This window comes from Aegilops tauschii, chromosome 7 (assembly GCF_002575655.3).
Source record: "Aegilops tauschii subsp. strangulata cultivar AL8/78 chromosome 7, Aet v6.0, whole genome shotgun sequence".
Taxonomy (NCBI): domain Eukaryota; kingdom Viridiplantae; phylum Streptophyta; class Magnoliopsida; order Poales; family Poaceae; genus Aegilops; species Aegilops tauschii.
In genome coordinates, this window is record NC_053041.3 from 84039011 (window position 1) to 84061644 (window position 22634).

The 22634-nt window shown below is 49.2% G+C and overlaps 1 protein-coding gene and 1 pseudogene across 1 annotated transcript; both read right to left on the minus strand.

Annotated features, from left to right (window-relative positions):
- Positions 1-37: 37 nt before the first annotated feature.
- On the minus strand, positions 38-213 carry LOC120970221 (U1 spliceosomal RNA; annotated as a pseudogene).
- Positions 214-897: 684 nt separating this feature from the next.
- On the minus strand, positions 898-2175 carry LOC109755317 (cytochrome P450 CYP72A616-like). Its single transcript, XM_073505622.1, has 3 exons — positions 1952-2175; positions 1476-1860; positions 898-1377 (listed from the first exon to the last, which is right to left on the minus strand). The coding sequence occupies exons 1-3, from the start codon at positions 2173-2175 to the stop codon at positions 1102-1104; spliced, it is 885 nt and encodes a 294-aa protein (XP_073361723.1). The 3' UTR covers positions 898-1101.
- Between the last annotated feature and the right edge of the window lie 20459 nt (positions 2176-22634).

Below are 22634 nucleotides of genomic sequence, written 5' to 3' on the forward strand. Positions count from 1 at the left end.
CTGGGCCAGGGACCAAAGTTTAATTTGAAAGAATTGGCAGGGGCCACGCGAACGCGTACCCCCTCAACCACAAATTATGACGTCCACTCTCCGCTTGGGGAGATGGTAAGCCAGCGCACCCACCATGTGCAATGTGGGCCACTAGCCTAGGCCACGGGTCTTCCTAGGCCACGGGTCTTCCTGATCATCCGTCGACCCCGTCCAGGTAAGTATGGAGCAACGTCGCACCTGCCTCTCCTCTTATAGCCGGCTCTCCTGCTCGATCCCCCTCGGCTGAGCGAGGTGGGACTAAAACTAGCGAAGCGAAGCGAGCGAGCGGAACGGGTGTCACGGGAGCGCTGTCTAGGTTCATGGGCCTGCGTTCGCTTTATCTGGGCCCCGTGGCAGAACGAGCTTGGGCCTAGGCCCAGACGCGGTCCCAGCTTTTGCTTCTCCTCGTGTATGTTTTTTCTCGTATACTGTTAGAGTAGTCTTCCTTTCTTCTAAAAGAAAAAAAAACGCTGACCCATGTGTTGGATTGCAATGCAAGAGTAAAAAAGACATAAATTGCTTGAAAGGGGTGTTTGGACGCTGCACCAAAAACACACGAAATTTGAGATTATGTGCTACTTAAGCGGAGAAACCAGGAGAGAGCAAGAGAGAATTTGCAATTAAATTCATAACAGAAATTTGAAGGTAAAAGCTCCTGCTTTGAATTGCCAGAAGTCAGAGAGCCCTCACATCATATTGTGTTTTGTTGCTGGAACTTTGGATGTCTCATTCCATCATAGAATGATAATAAAAGCCGACTACCATATTTTCATATGGTTATGGATTGAATCAGGGAAGCCCTAGATGTGTTTGATTTTTGTTTCTAAGAAAACATAGACAATACATTGATACAAATTTCCAAAATAAAGTCTTACTACATGAGTGCACACATGGCAATGAACGAAGCATGAGCGGACATAATGATCAAATCGCACCGAGCTTAATTTGACCATGCATCGGACGCAAAAATGTCACATTGTGCGGTGCATGAGTGTATGCCTGTGCGAGGCTGAACTCAAAATGTCGAAGAATCATACACATTGCCATCTTGGCCTCAAGATGCGCAAATTGCTAGCCGATGCAGACCCGTGGCCCCCAACCAAATGGGATGAATGCACTCGCATCCTTGGATGCCTTGAAGATCCCCTCGGCAAACCTCTCCGGATTGAACTCAAGCACATCGCTGCCCCAAATTTCAAGATCATGGTGGATGAACAACACAAGTAGTTCGATGAGGACGCCGCCTGCGTATGTGATGCCTCCGTTCTTCATATCCTTGCATGTCTTTCGAATGAATGTGATGGCCGATGGGTATAGCCAAAGAACCTCATAGAGAATCATGGTCACCTGCATAAGCCGTAGATTGATATATAAGCTTTATAAGTCCAAATCACTTCCACAGTTTTATTGTTTCATTGAAATCGAGCAGTTCCAACATTGCTCACCATTTTGAGTCGACCAAAGTTCTCGTACTCAGGTTTGTTCTTCCCAAATATGCCAAGGATCTCGTTCCTTGCACGATATTGCCACTCTGGGTGCATACTTAGTACTATCATTGTCCACGTGAGTAATACTGATGTTGTCTTTGATCCTGCAAAATAAAATAGCTTGCATTCCTCTATGACCTCTTCAATTGTCATTCCCGGGATGGATTGACTATTTTCATTTGTGGCAGTCATGTTTGAATGGAGCATTAGATCGAGTAAGTCATCTTTGGTGCTTTCTCCTTCTTGCATTGCTTTCATTCTCTTCTCAATTAAAGTACCCAAAATGCATTCAATCTTTCTGTTAGTTTGATGGATCCTTCGATTGTTTCTTGTCGGCAAGAATCTAAAAATTTATACGCTTATACATAATTAGTAAAAATAACAGGTTTGTGGTAAATACTTCGAGGTTTACATGGTACCATGTGCTAACTCACGTGTAACCGGGTATGATAATCTTCTTGGATACTTCTTGGATACCATGTGCTAACTCACGTGTAAGAGCATCTCCAGCCGCGCCCCCAACAAGCCCCCCGAGGCCCTTTTTTATCGCTGGCGCCGAAAAATCGGCCCAGCCGCGTCCCCAAAAGCCCACTTTTCGCCGGTTAGGGCCGAATTTGGCGCCGGCGGACCTAGGCCGAACCCGGCGCCCTGGGGGCATGGGGGAAAGAGTTTTGGCGCGAAAGCCTAGCGGGCCCGCCCAGTCAGCGACTTGGCGCATCGTCGTCCTCATCGCCTCGGTTTCTCGCCGGGAATCAATGCGAAGGTTGCCGCGCCGGTCAGCCTGCCATTGATGCCTCACGGGCGACGCAATGAAGGCGCAGCGACGCGCGTCCCGCCTGCTCCCGCCACACGTATGCACGGCGGCCGCCCTCTCGCCGTCCACGCCTGGCTATAAAAAGCCGCCCCTCCCTCGCCGGTGAGTGCACACTCCATCTCCACAGAAACTCTCTCCCCCTCTCACCACCGACGCCCCTCTCGACCACTCACCGCGCGCGCGTCTCTCCTCTCCTCTCTCCCCGCCGATGAGCATGGCCAAGCGCTACCCAGGTGATGGGGCGGCGGTGAACGGCTTCAGCCGCCAACACCAGCACGAGGACGAGGCACGCCTCCTCTACGAGGCCGACTACCCGGCGTCGCCGGACATGCGGGTGTCGGGCACATGGAAGCTAAGCGCCGGCGGAGTCCCGATGCCACCACCACCCACCGGCGCGGCAAGATAGCGCGCATTCGGTCCTCGCTGCCGGAGCAATGCGGAACGAGCCGAGGTACGCCCCCGACAGCAATGCGCTGTGGACGGCGTACTTCAAACGCTGCCACGCCGACCAGCTCGCCTCCTCAAACAGCGTCGAGGCCCGCGGCCGCCACAACTCCGAGGGGCGGCGCTGATGGTGGGGCGTCCCCGGGCTCACCCTCGAAGCCGTCCTCGAGCACATCGAGGCCGGCAACACGCCGCGCTTGGAGTGAAGGAAATATGCCCTAGAGGAAATAATAAAGTTGTTATTTATATTTCCTTATATCATGATAGATGTTTATTATTCATGCTAGAATTGTATTAACCGGAAACTTAGTACATGTGTGAATACATAGACAAAACAGAGTGTCCCTAGTATGCCTCTACTTGACTAGCTTGTTAATCAAAGATGGTTAAGTTTCCTGACCATAGACATGTGTTGTCATTTGATGAACGGGATCACATCATTAGGAGAATGATGTGATGGACAAGACCCATCCGTTAGCTTAGCATGTTGATCGTTCAGTTTTATTGCTATTGCTTTCTTCATGACTTATACATATTCCTTTGACTATGAGATTATGCAACTCTCGAATACTGGAGGAACACCTTGTGTGCTATCAAACGTCACAACGTAACTGGGTGATTATAAAGATGCTCTACAGGTGTCTCCGAAGGTGTTTGTTGGGTTGGCATAGATCGAGATTAGGATTTGTCACTTTGAGTATCGGAGAGGTATCTCTGGGCCCTCTCGGTAATGCACATCACTATAAGCCTTGCAAGCAATGTGACTAATGAGTTAGTTGCTGGATGATGCACTACGGAACGAGTAAAGAGACTTGCCGGTAATGAGATTGAACTAGGTATGATGATACCGACGATCGAATATCGGGCAAGTAACATACCGATGACAAAGGGAATGACGTATGTTGTTATGCGGTTTGACCGATAAAGCTCTTCGTAGAATATGTAGGAACCAATATGAGCATCCAGGTTCCGCTATTGGTTATTGACCGGAGATGTGTCTCGGTCATGTCTACATAGTTCTCGAACCCGTAGGGTCCGCACGCTTAACGTTCGATGACGATTTGTATTATGAGTTGTGTGTTTTGGTGACCGAAGTTTGTTCGGAGTCCCGGATGAGATCACGGACATGAAGAGGAATCTCGAAATGGTCGAGAGGTAAAGATTCATATATTGGAATGTTGTATTCGAACATCGGAATGGTTCCGAGTGATTTGGGTATTTTTCCGGAGTACCGAGGGGTTACCGGAACCCCCCGGGGGAATATTGGGCCTACATGGGCCATAGGGGAGAGGGGAGGCAGCCCACAAGGGGTGGCCGCGCCCCTCCCTATAGGGAGTCCGAATTGGACTAGGGAGGGGGGGGGCGCCCCCCCTTTCCTTCTCCTCTTCCTCTCCCTTCCCTCTTTCCCCTCTCCGCAAAAGGAAAGGGAGTCCAACTAGGATTGGGAGTCCTAGTTGGACTCCCCCCTTTGGCGCGCCCCCTAGGCCGGCCGCCTCCTCCTCTCCTCTTATATACGGGAGTGGGGGGCACCCCAAAGCACAACAGACAATCTCTTAGCCGTGTGTGGTGCCCCCCTCCACAGTTTAACACCTCGGTCATATCATCGTAGTGCTTAGGCGAAGTCCTGCGCTGGTAACTTCATCATCACCATCACCACGCCGTTGTGCTGACGGAACTCTCCCTCGACCCTCTACTGGATCAAGAGCTCGAGGGACGTCATTGTGCTGAACACGAAGATGCCGTACGTTCGGTACTTGAATCGGTTGGATAGTGAAGACGTTCGACTACATCAACTGCGTTACTAAACGCTTCTGCTTTAAGTCTACGAGGGTACGTGGACACACTCTCCCGTCTCGTTGCTATGCGTCTCCTAGATAGATCTTGCGTGATCGTAGGAAATTTTTGAAATACTGCGTTCCCCAACAATGGCATCCGAGCCAGGTCTATGCGTAGATGTTATATGCACGAGTAGAACACAATGAGTTGTGGGCGATAATAGTCATACTGCTTACCACCAACGTCTTACTTTGATTCGACGGTATTTTTGGATGAAGCTGCCCGGATCGACATTACATGACCGCGTTCATGAGACTGGTTCTACCGACGTGCTTCGCACACAGGTGGCTGGCGGGTGTCTGTTTCTCCAACTTTAGTTGAATCGAGTTTGACTATGACCGGTCCTTGTTGAAGGTTAAAACATCACACTTGACGAAAAATCGTTGTGGTTTTGATGCGTAGGTAATAACGGTTCTTGCTAGAAGCTCGTAGCAGCCACGTAAAACTTGCAACAACAAAGTAGAGGATGTCTAACTTGTTTTTGCAGGGCATGTTGTGATGTGATATGGTCAAGACGTGATGAGATATAAATTGTTGTATGAGATGATCATGTTTTGTAAAAGTTATCGGCACATGGCAGGAGCCTTATGGTTGTCGCTTTATTGTATGAAATGCAATCGCCATGTAATTGCTTTACTTTATCACTAAGCGGTAGCAATAGTCATGGAAGCAATAGTTGGCGAGATTATAATGACGCTACTGAAAGGATTGATACGGTCGACTAGAGGGGGGGGGGGGTGAATAGGAGACTACAATCTTTCTTGTTGTATTTAAGGCTTAGCGGATAAAAGAGTTCACTAGATATGCAACTAGGTGAATGCAACCTATATGACAAGCAGGCTCCAAGATAAATATGCTAGGCAACAAACTAATTAGCAAGCCAACAAGCAAACAACAACAAAGTAAGGTGCGGGAAAGGATTAACCACAAGTGAGGCGAGGACGCGGATTTTAACCCGAAGTTCACTCTTCCTTGGAAAGAGCTACTCTCCGTTTGGAGCGGTGCCGGAGCCAAAGCTTGCGGAACGCCACCGAAGGCTCACCGTATTCTCCTTCGAGTCACCCCCAACGGATGAGCCTCGAATCACTCGGGGTTGGTCTTGAAGGCGACCACCACACCTTTACAAACTTCTCCGGAGCACACCACAAGCAAGGAAGCTTCCGGAGGAATCTCTAACCGCCTAGGAGCCCAAGCTCCAAGAGTAACAAGTCAATGGGGAATAAATGTTGCGGGGAACGCGATTTGGTTTGGTCAAGTTGTAGATCGGGTCTTGCTCTCCCAATCCCCAAAGTTTCAACAAGTTTGGGTGGAGGGATTGAGAGTATTGAGAAAAATGGGGTGTAGCAATGGTGGAGCTCAACAAGACATTAGGGTTAAGGGTTCGAGGTGGAAGAAGGCCCTATATATAGTGTTCTTGAGCTGGTGGGGATTTCTGCCCGTTGGACCCCGTGCGCACGGGCTAAGTCAGCCCCGTGAGCACGGGGTACTCAGAGACTATCACACCACCCCGTGCGCACGGGGTACTCAGAGACTATCACACCACCCCGTGCGCACGGGGTACTCAGAGAGTTACGCAGTACCCCGTGCGCACGGGGGTCAAAAGACCCCGTGCGCACGGGGTACTCAGAGAGTTACGCAGTACCCCGTGCACACGGGTGTCAAAGGACCCCGTGCGCACGGGGTACCCAGTAACTTTCTGTTGTAAGCTTTCTGAGTACCACAGCACACACACTAGGTTCTTTAGGTGGTCGGAGTGGGAATGATAAGAGAGTAAGGCTCGGCAATGGCATTCCCACACTACTTTCATCCACACAAATCCCTCTTAATAGTGCGGTCTTTCCTACGACTCGAAGCAAACCAAAACTAAAACCTTCGAAGCGTCGAAAGACCATGCCTTTGCCCTTTTTGAAATGGGGGGGGGGGGTCACACATCTCCATCGTGGGCACTTAGAACCAATATCCTGAGATACACTTTAGCAACCAATATTAGTTCAACTAACACTACAAAAAAAGACACATCCGTGACATTTTGGGCCGAACGAATTTTTTTTTCTGTCATACATATGACACTTCTATAACGATAATTGTGACAAAACCCGGTATCATCATAGATGTGGTGGGCTCCTACTTCTATGACAAAAAATCATGACAGAAAATGGGCTTTTCGTCCTGGGCAGGCCGGAGACGCAGCTGCATGACATTCTTTGGGCCGTCCATGACGGAAAAAACCGTGGTAGAAGCGAGGGCGAGGGAAATTTCGGGGAGTTCCCGGTTACGGTGGGAGGTCGGGGGCCGAGCGATGCGCGTTTCTCTCGTACACGTATGCGCGTGTGTGCGAGGCGTTAGCTCTAACTGAACCCGAGCGAGGCGTTGGGCTCTAACTGAACCCGAGCGATTGCACAGCAGGCTACGCGTTACTGAACCCGAGTGATCGATCGATGGCTGTTAACTGAACCCGATCGAGCGATTCCTTCACTACTGCTGCTAACTGAAGCCGATCGATGCTGCCTCTGGGATGAACAGTGAGCGTTGCGCGCGGGGGGGGGGGGGGGTTTGGATGAACAGTGAGCGGTGGCGTTGCCTCTGGATGAACAGGACCCCGTGGTGTGGTGGAGGGCTGGATGAACAGTAGACGGTGGAGGGGTGCCCGTGGAGGGGTGGTTGAACAGTAGCCGGTGGAGTAGCGCGCGGTGGAGGCTGGATGAACAGGAGCCCGTGGAGGCTGGAGGAGGTCGACGGTAGCCCGTGGAGGCTGGAGGAGGTCGACGGTGGAGATGAACAGTATCCCGTGGAGTCCCGTTTTGCGGTACGCCACACCCCTCCCGATGAACATGACCCCCGTTTCGACCGTAGGAGGTCCGTTTCGTCCGTTTTGCGGTACGCCACACCCCTCCCGATCAACAGGACCCCCGTTTCGACCGTAGGAGGTCCGTTTCCTCCGTTTTGCGATACGCCACACCCCTCCCAATCAACAGGACCCCGTTCCGAACGTAGGAGGTCCGTTTCCTCCGTTGTGCGGTACGCCAGGCCTCGTTTCCATCGCCTGTTCCATCCAAGCCCTCCCGATGAACACGACCACGCATTCCGTTCCGACCCAGCCGGTTGGCTCCCACGCGTTCCGTTGCCTCCCGATGAACACGACGCATTCCGTTGCCTCCCCATGAACACGACGCATTTCGTTGCCTCCCCATGAACACGACGACGACGCTGTTTCTCCGTTCCGACCTAGCCATGTACACGAGACCTGGCCGTACGTATGCGCGAGTAGGCGTTCGAGACCCCGCCCGTATGTACACATACGTGGCCGTATTTTCTTTCTTGCACCCTGGCCGGTGTACGTACGTGTACATGCTACGTGTGCGCCTCTACTACGACACGTACGCGCCTCTACTACGACACGTGCGCGCCTCTACATCCACCAGTATATATGTATGTACACGTTCGCGACCAGAATGACAACGCTACGTACGCTTCGACCAGGTGGGTCCCGACTGTCAGGCACTTCCTTGCCTGCGAAGATGTAGCTGGTGGGTCCCAGCAGTCAGGGGGGCGAATCATTTTTTTTGCCCGGACGCACTTCCTTGCATGCGAAGATGTAGCTGGTGGGTCCCAGCAGTCAGGGGCAAACATTTTTTCGTGAAATACGGTGGCCCGTCCGGTGGGTCCCCGCTGTCAGGTGGAGGAATAATTATTTTGCACGTAATAAGGAGGCACTTCCTTGCTGCGGCCGTGGACCCAGCTGTCAGCCTCTCCACGTACAGTCCACGTCTGATGGAAGCCGTTCCTTGACCACGTTGACCACGCCGCGCCGAGAGCACCAGGGCGGTGGACGACGGCGAGGCCTAGGAAGGGGACGACGCGGAGCCGGGGAAGACGCGGTAGTGGATGCCCACGCGTAGAGGAGTACGAGGGTTCACTGGTTCGCTGCGGTGTGAGGCTGCCGTCGCCGCAGAATAACAGGGGGTGTGGGTGAGTAGAGGGATGGCCCGGCCAGCGGTGGGAGTAGTAGGGGGCGGTGAGGCCTCCGCCGCATCGCAGCCGGCCACGGGAGGCAGGAGCACGAGGCACGACCGACGCTGGTTTGGGCGGCTGGAGCAAGAAGACCAGAGGTTGAAGAAGCACTATGGCCGTTGGATGGACATCGTACGGTCACTAGAGCTAGAATCGTGCATATTGACTAAGTTGACAAAGCCCTCCGCCCCCGTCAACTTAGTAGGCCCACAAGTCAGCCTGCCACTATACTGGGTCCCAGCTAACAGGGGGAGTATTCATTTTTTTGTGCGTAATAAGGAGGCACGTCCTTGCGTGCGAAGATATAGCTGGTGGGTCCGAGCTGTTAACGGTGGTAACATTTTTTTCGCGAAATACAGAGACCCTTTCGGTGGGTCCCTGATGTCAGGTGGAGGAATCATTATTTTGCGCATAATAAGGAGGCATTTCCTTGCGTGCGGCCGTGGACCCAGCTGTCGGCCTCTCCACATACAGTCCACTTCAGATGCATGTCGGTCGTTGACCACGTTGACCAGGCCGCACCGAGAGCACCAGGGCAGTGGACGACAGCGAGGCCTAGGAAGGGAACGACACGGAGGCAGGGAAGACTCGGCAGTTGTTTCCCACGCGGAGGGGAGTACGACTGTACGAGGGTTTACTGGTTCGTCTGCCGTCGCCGGAGAATAACAGCAGGTGTGGGTGAGTAGAGGGATGGCTAGGCCAGCGACGGGAGTACGGTGGGGCGGTGAGGCCTGCGCTGCAGCAGAGCCGGCCACGGGGAGGAGGGAGCAGGCAGTCCCGCCGACGCTTGTTTGAGCGGCTGGAGCAGGAAGAGCAGAGATTGAAGAAGCACGACGGCTGTTGGATGGCCATCCAACAGTCACTGCTTGTGCGTCAACCTTTTTTTAGGAAAGCCTCAAATCTGTGGAAAACAACATACATCCCACCTGCCATTATTTCTAATAATTTACAGCCCATTTTCTAATTATTAAGGTTTTTTTGGAGCCCATATTCTTTTTGTTAGCATTACAGCCCATATTGTGGCTACGGTTAAAAAATTATACAAAATTTTGCTTATTTCGGTGCGGTCCGAACTGTTTTTAATCACGAAATTTCGACTCACATTCAAACTGATTTTAAAAATAAATGTATATCAATATAAAATCCAACAAATTCTCCATGCATAAAAATTAATGTAATTTAAAATCTCAAAATGAAAAAAAAGATATTTGAAACTAATTGCCGGTTTGATGTGTTTTAAAAATGTACAACCCATTTCTCATTACTGATGGGCCATTTTCTCGGCCAGCCGAATGAAAGCTCTCCTCGTCTTGAAAGATTTGCAGCCCAACAGGCGTGACAAAGCGACTTACTTGGCAAATCACAAAAAACTGGGCTGTGGCCGTGGACCCAGCTGTCAGCCTCTCCACGTACAGTACTCTTCCAATGGAAGTCGTTCCTTGACCATGTTGACCACGCCGCGCGGAGAGCACCACGACGATGGACGACGGCGAGGCCTAGGAAGGGGACGACGCGGAGCCGGGGAAGACACGGCAGTGGAAGCCCGCGCGGAGAGGAGTACGAGGGTTCACTGGTTCGGCTGCGGTGTGAGGCTGCCGTCGCCGCAGGGCCTCGCCAGCGGTGGGAATAGTAGGGGGCGGTGAGGCCTCCGCGGCAGCACAGCCGGCCACGGGAGGCAGGAGCATGCGGCACGACCGGCGCTGCTTTGGGCGGCTGGAGCAAGAAGACCAGAGGTTGAAGAAGCACTACAGCCGTTGGATGGACATCGTACGGTCACTGGAGCTAGAATCGTTCATATTGACTAAGTTGACAAAGCCCTTCGTCCCCGTCAACTTAGTAGGCCCACAAGTCAGCCTCCGACCAAGGTGGGTCCCAGCTAGCTGGGGGAGTATTCATTTTTTTGTGCGTAATAAGGAGGCACTTCCGGTGGGTCCGAGCTGACAGTGGGGGGAACGTTTTTTTCGCAAAATACGGTGGCCCGTCAGGTGGGTCCCAGCAGTCAGGGGGCAAACGTTTTTTTGCAAAATACGGTGGCCCGTCCAGTGGGTCCCTGCTGTCAGTTGGAGGAATCATTATTTTCCGCGTAATAAGGAGGCACTTACTTGCTGCGGTCGTGGACCCAGCTGAGACTCTCCACATACAGTATACTTTCGATGGAAGTCGTTCCTTGACCATGTTGACCTCGCCGCGTTCCGTTGCATGCATGCGTCCATGGGCGTGGTGCGTCCCCACTGTCAGCCTCTCACGTACAGTCATCTTCCGATGACTCTCGGTTGTTGACCATGTTGACCACGCCGTGCCGAGCGCACCCAGACTGGAACGACCCGGAGATGGGGAAGACGGGGCAGTGGAGTCGCAGATGGAGAGGAGTGGGAAACTTCACTGGTTCGGGTGCGCGGCAGCACAGCCACGGTGCCGCCCACGGGAGACAGGAGCAAGAACAGAGGTTGAAGAAGGAGCACGGCTGTTGGATTAACATCCAACGGTCCAGCTGCTAGAATCATTTGTTGATTAAGTTGACAAAGCCGTGTGTACACGTCCGCTTAGTAGGCCCACAAGTCAGTCACCAAATCTGACGGGTCCCAGCTGTCAACGGGATGAATAATTTTTTTCGCAAAACAAGGAGGCACTTCCTTCCGTGCGAAGATCCAACCGGTGGGTCCCAGCTGTCAGGTGGAAGAAACATTTTTTCAACTTAATAAGGAGGAACTTTCCTTGCGTGCGACCATGGACCTCGTGGGTCCCAGCCGTCAGGCTCTCCACGTACAGTCCTCTTCCGATGACTCTCGTTTGTTGACCACGCCGCACCGAACGCAGCGAGGCGGTGGACGACGGCGAGGCCCCGGACGGGAATGACTCAGAGATGGGAAAACGCGGCAGTGGAGTCGCAGATTGAGAGGAGGAGAAGGGTTATAACTGGTTTTGTTGCGGCGTGGGGCTGTAGTCTGTGGAGAATAACAGGAGGTGTCGAGGGGTGGAGGGATAGCCTGGCCGGCGGTGGGGTAGCGCTTCGCAGCGATGCATGCTAAGCAGAGCCGCTAGCCGCCGGAGGCCGGACCAGGCGGTCCCGGCGACGCTGGAGGAAGAAGACGAGAGATTGAAGGTGCATGCCGGCCGTTGGATATAAATCCAATGGCTGTGGATGACACAATCATTTGTTGACCAAGTTGACAACGCCCCGCGTAGGCTTTGACCTATTGGCCCACATGTCAGCCTGCAAAAATGTGGCATATATTTGACCCATGTTTTCTAGAATGTACAGTCCATTTGCTGGGCTGGGTGAACAAATAATTTCGCGTCAATCAGGCCCATTTATTTTTTCTAAGAAATCCCAGCCCATTTGCACTTCCTTGAAATACACGTATTAGGTGGGCTCGTTATATATATAATGTTATGTTAGAAGGAGCAATTAATATCAAAGAATAAACCGGAGAGGCACATTATATATATATATAATTAAGAAATTAGCGAGTTATTGCTCAAAATAAAAATGAGCACGTTATTATTAAATTGGTCCTTAAAATCTTCGCAAGCTTTTGTACGCAATCACCAGGATTTTCCTTGCCTGTGAGTCAAAAACAACCAGGATTTTCCTTGCCAACTTCCATTAAACATTTACTTTTATAAGTTAATAACACGTGGTATGTTTTTATAATGTATATATAAGTCTCTATAAAATATACGATAATAGTAATAATATAAATATATATAATGTGGTTAGAAGGGAAAACATAAATTGGACACAACATTACTTTTATAAGAGACCTGCGTTTTATACCCCACAGTAGGCATATAACAAGTTCACACACAAATACAACAGAAAAGGTAAACATTCATATCAAACTCAGGTTCACAGGACACGTTCATATTCATAGCCAACATTCACTATCAACAACTCAAAAGATTCATATATACACAAGCTCAGCATGCATCCAAATGATTGATAGATCACACGACAATATTCATACATAATTCACAAAAAGATTCAGATATACACATGTTCAGTATGTTTATGCATCCAAATGATTGAGATCACAACCAATATGATCCATGGACGAACTTTAATTACCTAGGGTATAGACTGGTAAATGGTGTTCAATCGGAGGTACTTCTTGCTAAAATTAGTTCTTGTACGAGTAAACTTTCGAGTACATAAGAGGCAGCACAGACAATCTGAACTTTGCTTGTAGGTTTATCCTCAAATAGTGGCCTCATGCCGAGGGAGGTTTGAGCAACTTGGCCACTACTTTCATCCAACTACTTTACTGGCTCATCTTGGTCCTGTATCTCGCCAAAATTCTACATTGCAGACGAGAAAGGAGGCGGTTGAGAAAATGAACCACCCAAATTTTTTGTGCAGTTCAACTGAAATGGAGCATCCTTGGCGTGCAGACTGATTAAGTGCCAGATGAATATATGCGTCAACCAACTTGTCTGGAATCTTTAGACTCCATGCCATATAGTTCGCTACCATATGTGCCGATGACCAAAAGGCACAAGTTGGGACCAAAGACTGGACTGCGTTTTTCTGGGCTATGCACCAAGCAATATTTTTGGCGTTCACTCTCCTAATACTTGGAGTTTGACAATTGGTTGACGCCGGTTGATAGTCGAATGAATATAGGCACTTCTTGTCAACATCGATGCTTGTCTGAGTGAACTTTGGAGTACATAGCAGCAGCATAAGTACCTGTCCATCTGATCATTTTGTGCAGTTCTACTGAAATCACCCGATGTAATGATTTGCCTGCGAGTTCAGGCTCCAAATTACTCCTTTATGAAATCGGCAAACAGTAGCACAATACCAAATTACCAATACATATGACAGGCACAATAATCAGGATAAAGAGACCAACCTGTGTGAGGTAGCATATCAATTACTATTTCCTTTGACTGGAAGCCGAGATAAGCCAAGCGACTGACAGCAAAGGAAGAAAGCAAGCGGAGATTAGCGACTGACAGGAAAGGACGGAAGCTGTCGAGGCAATGAAGCACCCAAAGTTTTTGTGCAGCTCCACCAAAATCGAGCATCCCTGTTGGCACATATATTGAGAGAGTGAGATTACTATAATAGTGGGACTAGTTGATGAAACATACACTAACAAATAGAAGCACCCTCATTATCTTAATGGGTAAAGTTAGCGACATAGTAGTCTTGCTTAAAGAGAGGTATTAGTTTATTTAATCAGTGCCAATTAGCTCAACTCAACACTCAAAGCATTGCCATTTATCATAGGTTGCAAAACTTTAACGTGCAAAGATAAAGGAGTTTCTCATGACAGTAGCACGATACAAATAGAGATGCCAACAAACTAATATGGATGAAGGCCTTAGGCCCATACCAACCTGAGAAAAAAAGCTTATTCATGTAGTCCCATAAGAGATGATAAAGCACTCACTGGAATCACACAATAGTATATATTTTTGTGCACTTCAAATGTATGGTTGAAATCACTCTTGTTTACCAGTGCTGAGATTATATCGAAAGATTATCAAGAACTTCCAGCAGAGTTAAAGCACTGGCTGGGATACAGTTCATTGTATTGTCTTGTGTAGTTCCACTAAAATATATGATTGGCACAACATGATCCTGTTTGCACAAGTAGGAACAAGGTGAAACCTTCATTAGCTTAGTGAGAAAGGATAGGACGACATTAGCATATTACTCAAACAGTAGCATCAAATTCATGATGGACAATACGCAAAACATTGCCTCATTGAACCAATGGCAATAAATTGACATGCAAAACAATAGCACTATTATGTCATGACACTAATAATATTCCCTCCCTGCTCCACCACATGATTCACCTCCATAGACAAACATACACACGTACATGATTCAGCATAGGGTCCTACTAAAGATTTGTTTAACTCCAACAGGAAAATTAGGCAGTAATAAATTAGTGGTACTTAAGTACTCCTAATTAATTAAGTGAGACAGCAGAAGTGGAAGGGCTCCCTGGAGGATCGTCTCACATGTAAGGTAGTCGTTGCCGGAGCCCTTGAATGGCCTCGACTGAGGCCTCTGGCTTCAGCAAGATCGCCTTGGCACTGTTTATTCTTCTTCTTCTTCCTCTTCATGCTATGTTTCTCTTTCTCCTCACCAGTTGGTGAAACCAAGTACATGATTGGCCTTCTAATTCAGAATTGGTTTTGTCAGTGAGGGAGTACAAGTGTACTAGTAAAAAACAACATTATTTTCTCATGGCAGTCGGAAAATAGAGATGAACACATGCATTAAATATCATTCTTACCTAAAGGAAGGTTATGGCGCCAATATGGATGATGAGGATTGGAACACAGATCTCCCTTTGTGCAGTTCCACCAAAATGAACCAACTGTTCCATTCTGACATTCCAGTTAAACAGCACAAAAGTCACTTCTTTTAAGAAGAATTTTGTGCAGTGCACCAAAAGGTCAGAACAGCAACCAGGTGAATTGGATATCCCTGTTTGCACAAAAAGGCACAGAGGAAACAGTCAGAGTCTCAAACAATTACAGGAAAAAACATTTGGCTAAACTTGTCATGGCTTATAACAGTGGCATGGCTTCATTTTTACCAGGGACATTAGATTAAGAACAGCTAAGGCTGCGTTCGGTTCACAGGTTTGGTGCAGGATTTTCGTAGGAACACAATTCCTACGGTATTCTTTCCCTTCCAACCGTTCGGAACACGGGAAAGGTGAATAGTGTTTCATAGGAAAGCTGGTCTGGTAGTACCGATTCCATAGGATTAGAAACATCCACGCGCTGCTCATTTTTTGGGCGGAAGCCCGAGGCAGGCGCTCGCTGCCATGCGTTAGACAGGTTGCTGTGTTGTGTTGCCGGAATAAAAAAATCAACCTATGTGTGGTACGTGAGGTCAGGACAAGAGTAGTCACTGTGCAGCTGAATAAACAAATAGCATCTCATACTGCCAAGCATGCTACTCTAAAAAAACAAATCTGTACATTTCGTAGTCCATCCGAACACATTCTCTTGAGAGTTTCCTCCAGTTCGCTATTCCATAGTTTTATACCTACATTCCTTTCCTATTCCTCTATTTTCATCAAGACCTATGTTTTCTGCCCCTTTATTCCGAACGGAGCCTAAATATTTGGTATAAGGGCATGGGACAGTGGGTGCACCAGCAGTCCAGCACCATGTACGTAAACAGGGGCATAAAGTGGTGATTCATAGTTTGTTGCCCCGAGAAACAAACATCCAAGAAACATATCTGGGTTGGTCCCATTTTTGTTCACTCTAGCCACCTACTCCTATGTGTGGATAGCAAATCTAGTCCTGGTCATACCACTATGTACAGCGTTACCCCTATATTTCCCTTTTCGACCAAGAGACCGGTTGGATGACCAGTCTGTACTACTTTCACCCCCTTTCCTTCCTGTTTCTACCAAGTCCGATGTACACACTAAATTCCCCCACCCCCACTTTATTTCTTGTTTGAACCAAGTACTCCCTCTGTCCGGAATTACTTGTCATCAAAATGGATGTGTCTAGAACTAAAATACATCTAGATACATCCATTTCAATGACAAGTATTTTCGGACGGAGGGAGTACAAGATTCGACTCCATGAAGTAGCTTTACCTCTAACAATAGAAGAAAAAAATGTGACGTTGGACCATCCGATCGAGAGGGGCTGAGAGGTAGAAAATGATGCACATACAGCGACGTAGCGAGCTGGGGAAGTAGAGCTAAGGCGGTTTCGAATGAAGATATACCTGAAGGTCGTCGGGATGTGGATAGGTGGGCGGCGGGAGGCCGGATCCGCCCACAGGCAACGACGAAGGGATCGGAGGACCTCCCGCGTCGGCGCTCGGCCAGAGATAACGGTGCGGCCGGTAGTGGGTCTCCTCCCTCGCTGTCGACGACGGCCTAAACGCTGCCCCTCCTCCCCTTCACCGGCGGAGGGGATACGTCTGGATCTGTAACCAGCGGTGAGGATAGAAAGCCAGTGTTACTACCCATATCTTGTTTAGATCTGGAGAGGATGAGAGTGTGTGAATAGAGCAACCCTAGCAAGCAAGCGCGGAGGCTCCGGCCTATATATACGTAGTGGGGTAGTTTTCCTTTTTCACTCCATCAAAACAATCGTTTAAAATTGTGTACTACTACATGCCAGGTCACAGTTTTTTAGTTGTTGATTGTTTTTTGAGATAGCTACCCGCTTGTTCCAAGTGGTGTTACGGTGTGCCAGGTCGCACTTTGTATCGTTCAAGTCTGGTACTACAAGTCCCTCCATTAAATGAACAACCACCCCCTCGTAAAAATTGTGAACAAGCCCACGGCTAAAATTAGCGGAAACGTGGGTTGCCCCAACATGCATTATTATTTATATTTTCTACTCCCTCCGTTCCTAAATATAAGTCTTTTTTATAAGCCACACCTAAGACAAGAATTTTTTTATTAGCAGTGAACCCCACATGTCATAGACACAAAAACTGTGGCAAGATTCCCTTAGGCAAGCCAAAGTGTGTCTAAAAATTTGAGCAACTCATGTTAGGCAAGTGTGGGAAAAATAATGTGGCAACATAAGACAAACATAGTCACAATCCAAACAGCCCCGTAATTTTTTGTGACATGCATGAAAATTTGGTTAGTTAAATTTATAGTCAAAATTTGGCAAGGTGCATCAAATCAACACATGCAAGTATCAAAAGGAAAGTCACAGCATGCATGCATGCGTTGTACTCCCTCCGTTTCCAAATATAAGTCTTTTTAGAGATTGCAACAAGTGACTACATATGGAGCAGAATATGTCTACTCCATCCGCTCCTACATACGAAGTAGCCCATTTGAAATGTGTAAAAAGACTTATATCGAGTGCAGTGCTTTGATGTGTCGCGTCAACTCGTACAAGACCGAGAAATTTGATTACTACAACGCCCTCTCCCTCGCGGACTGAGCTCCGGTGCCTTAACTGCACCTGACTTTGGCTGCATGACAGGAGGGCCAACCACCTGTTGGGCCCACCTGTCATAGACGCAAAGGCAGGAGCAGTAAGTAGAAGCTTTCGCTACACGCTATCCCTCCCGCACGAGGTGGACGGACATGCAGCAGTGGATTCGATACTGTAGAAGTAGGAGTAACATCATTGTTCGTCTTCTCGAAGAGGTGAAGAGCCAAGCGCAACCCGAACGTGGCAGTTGCGAACACTCGCGTGGCAGTTGCGAACGCTCGCGTGGTGCGGTTCCTTGGAGTACTAGCCAGGCTCTTGCATGAGACAAAATTGCTATTGTTTAACAATTAAACTCCATTATCCATTGGTTGATACTCATTCTGCATAGGTCCACGCGCTTAGCACCGTTTCCTTCTGGGGTCACCAATGTTTATTTGCTAATTAATAGCATTGCATGCAATGAACTAGCCATTGCAAGTCATTAAAAGACATATATCAAGAAACAAGAAACAAGAAACAAGGTAGAAGTTAATGCACCGCGCCTAAGTGTTTTGGGACTATTTGGTTTTCGTAAGATGACTTACACACCTAGACGGAGGGAGTAGTATAGCCCTGTAAACCGGAAAGGAGTATTTGCCTTTCTAGAGATTTCAACAAGTGACTAGACTACACCGTGTGCAGTACTCCCTCCCTTCCGGTTTATAGGGCTCAAATCTGAAATCTCATGAACCAAGGCATTTTGCGATTGGAGGAATGTATCTCGTACTTTACAAAACTACCCTAATTAAACTCATGCATTAATTACGTAGTTCTCTCATTTTCCTCTCCGCCTTGGTCGCGGTGCACAATATTGAGCACTCCTATATGACTAGCCGCTCTATCTACATGCGGGACATTTCAAAGCATCCGGGCCCGCGTGCCATCCACCAAATCACAGCGAGGTGCTACAGTCGAGACTCACCTGTCACCCCGGTGTGGCCGTCATGACCCGTCATATCACAAAACCCACACCTTGGCCTCCAAGTTGGATTGGACGAAGCAACCATCATTTCACTGGAACGCTCGTTCAAGCCCTTTCTTCCCTTTCTTGAAGAAAACCTCACTCCAGGATACTCACTTCTGCCATTTTTCTTCTGTACCGACGAAGGAAAGGTGGGCGAATCAGTTATGCTGCTATATTTTCATTCCAAGAATCTTCTTTTTGCGAAGCACCGACCGATTCTCACATCCTATTCTTTTCCCATTTTCATTGCGATTGTGGTTTCCTTTCGATTGCTTTTTGTTTGTCAGTTCATTGATGGATCCTGGAGCACTAGGCAAAGAGTTGCCGGCGAACAACCCACTGGAGACAGCGATCTCCAGGAAGCGAGCACCAACCAATGAGTTGACCATGTTGGCGGGCCAACCCATTGAGACGAAGAACTCCAAGAAACAAGCACTGGCCAAAGAGTTGAGGACGTTGGCGGACGAACTCCTCAAAGAAAGTTGGAAGAACAGCAAGGGCCCCACCGTGCCTACCCCAAGAACTCTGATTGCCACCTATGTGAGGCTCAAGACCGAGTTTGAGGAGATAGTCGCCGTTGAGAAGCAGTATTCCCCTGGCAAGGTGATGGCCCCCATCGAGGACGAGGAGATGGCCCCCGGAGGGATGAGATCCCCCGGTGAGCTGCACAAGGTAAAAAATAATGGCTTATTACCATAGTTGTGGTTTTTGATTATTTGCAATGTGCTTGCTAATATGTTAGGGTTGTGAAGGTGCCGGTGGACGTCCTTGATGATTCCGATGTCGTGGCCCATCCTGTTGGCATCGCCCCGGAGATCGATTCCGATGCCGCTGTCCATCCTGTGGACATCGCCCCAAAGATCGATTCCGATGTCGCGGTCAGTCCTGTGGACATCGCCCCAGAAATCGATTCCCATGCCGCTGTCCGTGCTGTGGTCATTGCCCGAGAGATCGATGACAAGAAATAGTTGGTCGCGCTAATCCTTCAGGGTAGTTTGCATTGCCCTGTGTTTAATTACTAGAACGATGCGTGTTATCAAACCATCTTAGGGCTAGTGCACTATCTTGTGTGGGCGGATCTTGCTACTTTTGTTTGATAGTGAATCATGCGATGAATCATGCGAACCCTCTCCGAGTTATGGAAACAGATGTATCCTCACCAGCTTTTGATGTAATATATGGCATGCTTAGATGTAAGTTTGAACTGTTTATCATATCAGCAGGGCTTGTTTGATGATTCTTGGTGTTAGTAGGCTAGCTACTGTGCGAGCTATAGTACTTGCAAAACACTCACCGAAGAGAAACGTTGGGGCTGATGAGCTCGTGGTACGCTTATACTTATCCCTCGTCGATCGACCAATAGCCCTAGCTCCTAAAATTGTAGGCTTAGCGATTGATCAGACAATAGTCGACATACATTCAGGCCTCATTGGTTCATAGGGTAGGAAAATCGTAGCAAAAGTATAGAGAACGTGCAACACAAAATCATAGCAGTGCAGAGACGTACTCCCTCCATTCCAAAATAGATGACCTAGGCGGGCTAGTTTGGCCTAGTGGGTTTCAGTGATATGACGTGGTACAGTGCCGTCCAGTCTTCGCATGTGGTAGCAGTATTGCGGGTACAGTAAGTTTTCTTGAAGAAGCGGAATTCAACGAAGTCATGATGGTTCCTTCGTCCGAACAACTTACAGTGGGAAAGGTTGGGCCTGCGATACGACCGGGGTAGACCAGGATAATTTTGTGCATGGCAGGTGGACCAGGATGGTCGACGTCCCACATGTCAGTGAATGAAAGTATTCTTTCTGATATAGAGGACGAGCAACGAGTATTCATTGTTTATTTTTGATGAAAGCTATTGTCTCCACTGTTACGACGGAGGAGTGTGAAACACGGCAGCCCAGTGAACTTGGCATGTGCACCACTCCCTCCTTCCTCATGTAATGCCCAGGTTACAGCTTTTTCTCACTTTCTCTCTATCGATTTCCTCTCAAATGTTTTTTACCTTTCTTTTTTAAGACACAATTGTTTTTTATGCCTTTTTTTAGAATTATTTTTTTATACCTAGGAGCACGTGTAGAGATGGGCTCTTGCAGAGCCCACTCCTTGACTTTGTCAATGCCTCTCTCTCCTCCACATAAGGAGTACTACTTGCTATGCATGCATGCGGCGGGCAGCTGGCGTCTTGAGGGGCCAGGGCGGTGAGAGCGGGCTCCGGAAGTGGTCCGGACTCCAGCATGGCCCACCTCACATTATCACCATATATTTCTTGGAGTCCGTGCGCGGCGGGCGGGCGATCTCTTCTCCCTCCCCCGTTTCTCTCTTCTCAGCCGACGCCCGCCGAGTGATTAGATTTCGGCTATCGACGGTTTATTCAATTACGGTCCCACATGTTAGTGAAATTGCAAGACAACGCGTGTCCCCACTGGTGAGCGGCGTGCGAGCCGTACTGTCGGGGTTGCGACGCGTACGAGTCGTAAGTGTGCCACCTTTTCCTTTAGAACTTGCGAAGCGTAACATTTTCGCGCGATCGATCTATAGAAATCCAGAACAAAATGACGAGGGCGGTGCTTTCCCGCTCGTTAGGTGGGCTAGTTCGAGTGATATGACGTGCTATAGTGCCGTCCACTTGCTCCATTTTTATGTAAGCAAGAGTTTACACTCTTACGCGGGAGGAGTGCGAAACACCGCGGATCTGATTTTGATCGAGGGATAACTGTTCCCTGCCAAATAATGGAGGATTGTTAGCGATTATAGCATGATAGTTAGGGCATCTCCAGCGCTGGCCCACAAATTTACACCGGCATCTGTCCGAGGACACTGATGGATGCCATCCGATGCTGCCCGCATACTCGACAACTATATGAACTAACCGGACGAAATTCATGCAAACAAAGCAAATTTCAAATTAACAGGATGAAATTCATTACATTTCGAAAACTTTTCCTACAAACTGGACGAAATTCATTACATATTTCGCACAAACCGTACTAAAATCTACTATAAACCTAATCTAAACGATCGCCGGCGCCCGACCACCATGTCCGGCCATGAACCCGAGAAAGCCGGCCATTGCCTTTGCCTCCTCCTCATCCGCCTCGATAACCTCCTCCTCCGGAGCACAAGGTTCTGAAGATTTCCGCCTCCACGTCGCCGTCAAGCGGCTAATCGGCCGCCGATGTTTACCCCACCAAGCTTGGCGTCGACTGAGTGGAGTAGCGCTGGCCTTCCCGGGACCAGAGCGGCGGCGACCTACCGTGTACTACTCTTCCTCGCTGCCGACTGCGCCCGCGCACGCGCGCCGGCTTCGTGGTCGTGGCGGCGGAGGGCGGCCAGGGGGTGCTGACGATCTCCTTCGTTTGCTCCTGCGACAGTACGTAGAAGAGAGCTTTGGAGCGCACCCGGAGCGGAGCCGCCGATGTCCCTCGTCTGCTCCTGCGACAATACGTCCAAGAGAGCTTTGGAGCGCCAGGAGGCCATGGTTGAAGTGGTGCCGATAGAAGGAAGGGACCGGAGGAGAATAAGTGTGGGTCTTTGGCTATGGCTGGGAGCTGGGGCCCAAGTTAATATAGCGGGCGAATGGCAATGAGCCGCGGCAGACGGATGGACAACTGGCGCCGGAGTAGGTTCGTCGGGCGTGAATGCGGACGCTGCTTCAGTGACTTAACTGCAGATGCGTTTGGGTTACTGACACGTGGGCCCAACGGGTATCTGGCCCGCATGTCAGTGACACACCAATTGCACCTGCAGTTAAGTCCGGTGAATGCGGCATTGACATTTTGGAGAGACGGTGACCGTTTTAGGCGGGAAGTGCGCGCTAGCGATGGAAGGGGTTTCGGTGTGCAGTGGCACTAAGATCGGTCGCTCACGATAGTACATACTCCGTACCATACTACCATAGTACCCTCTCTAGCTTAGGCTGTTTTATAGATTGTCGTTGTGATGGACGATATACATGAGCAAGGCGGTCCGAGTATGACCGTTGGTGTTGAGCCTGGTGAATACATGCTCGGCGTTCGCGTAGGCCTCCATCAAACGTCTAAACAGTAATGTCAGGCACCGCCGAGGCGCGCAGGTGATGGGCTCGCCGTTTGCGTTGCGCCATGAGCAG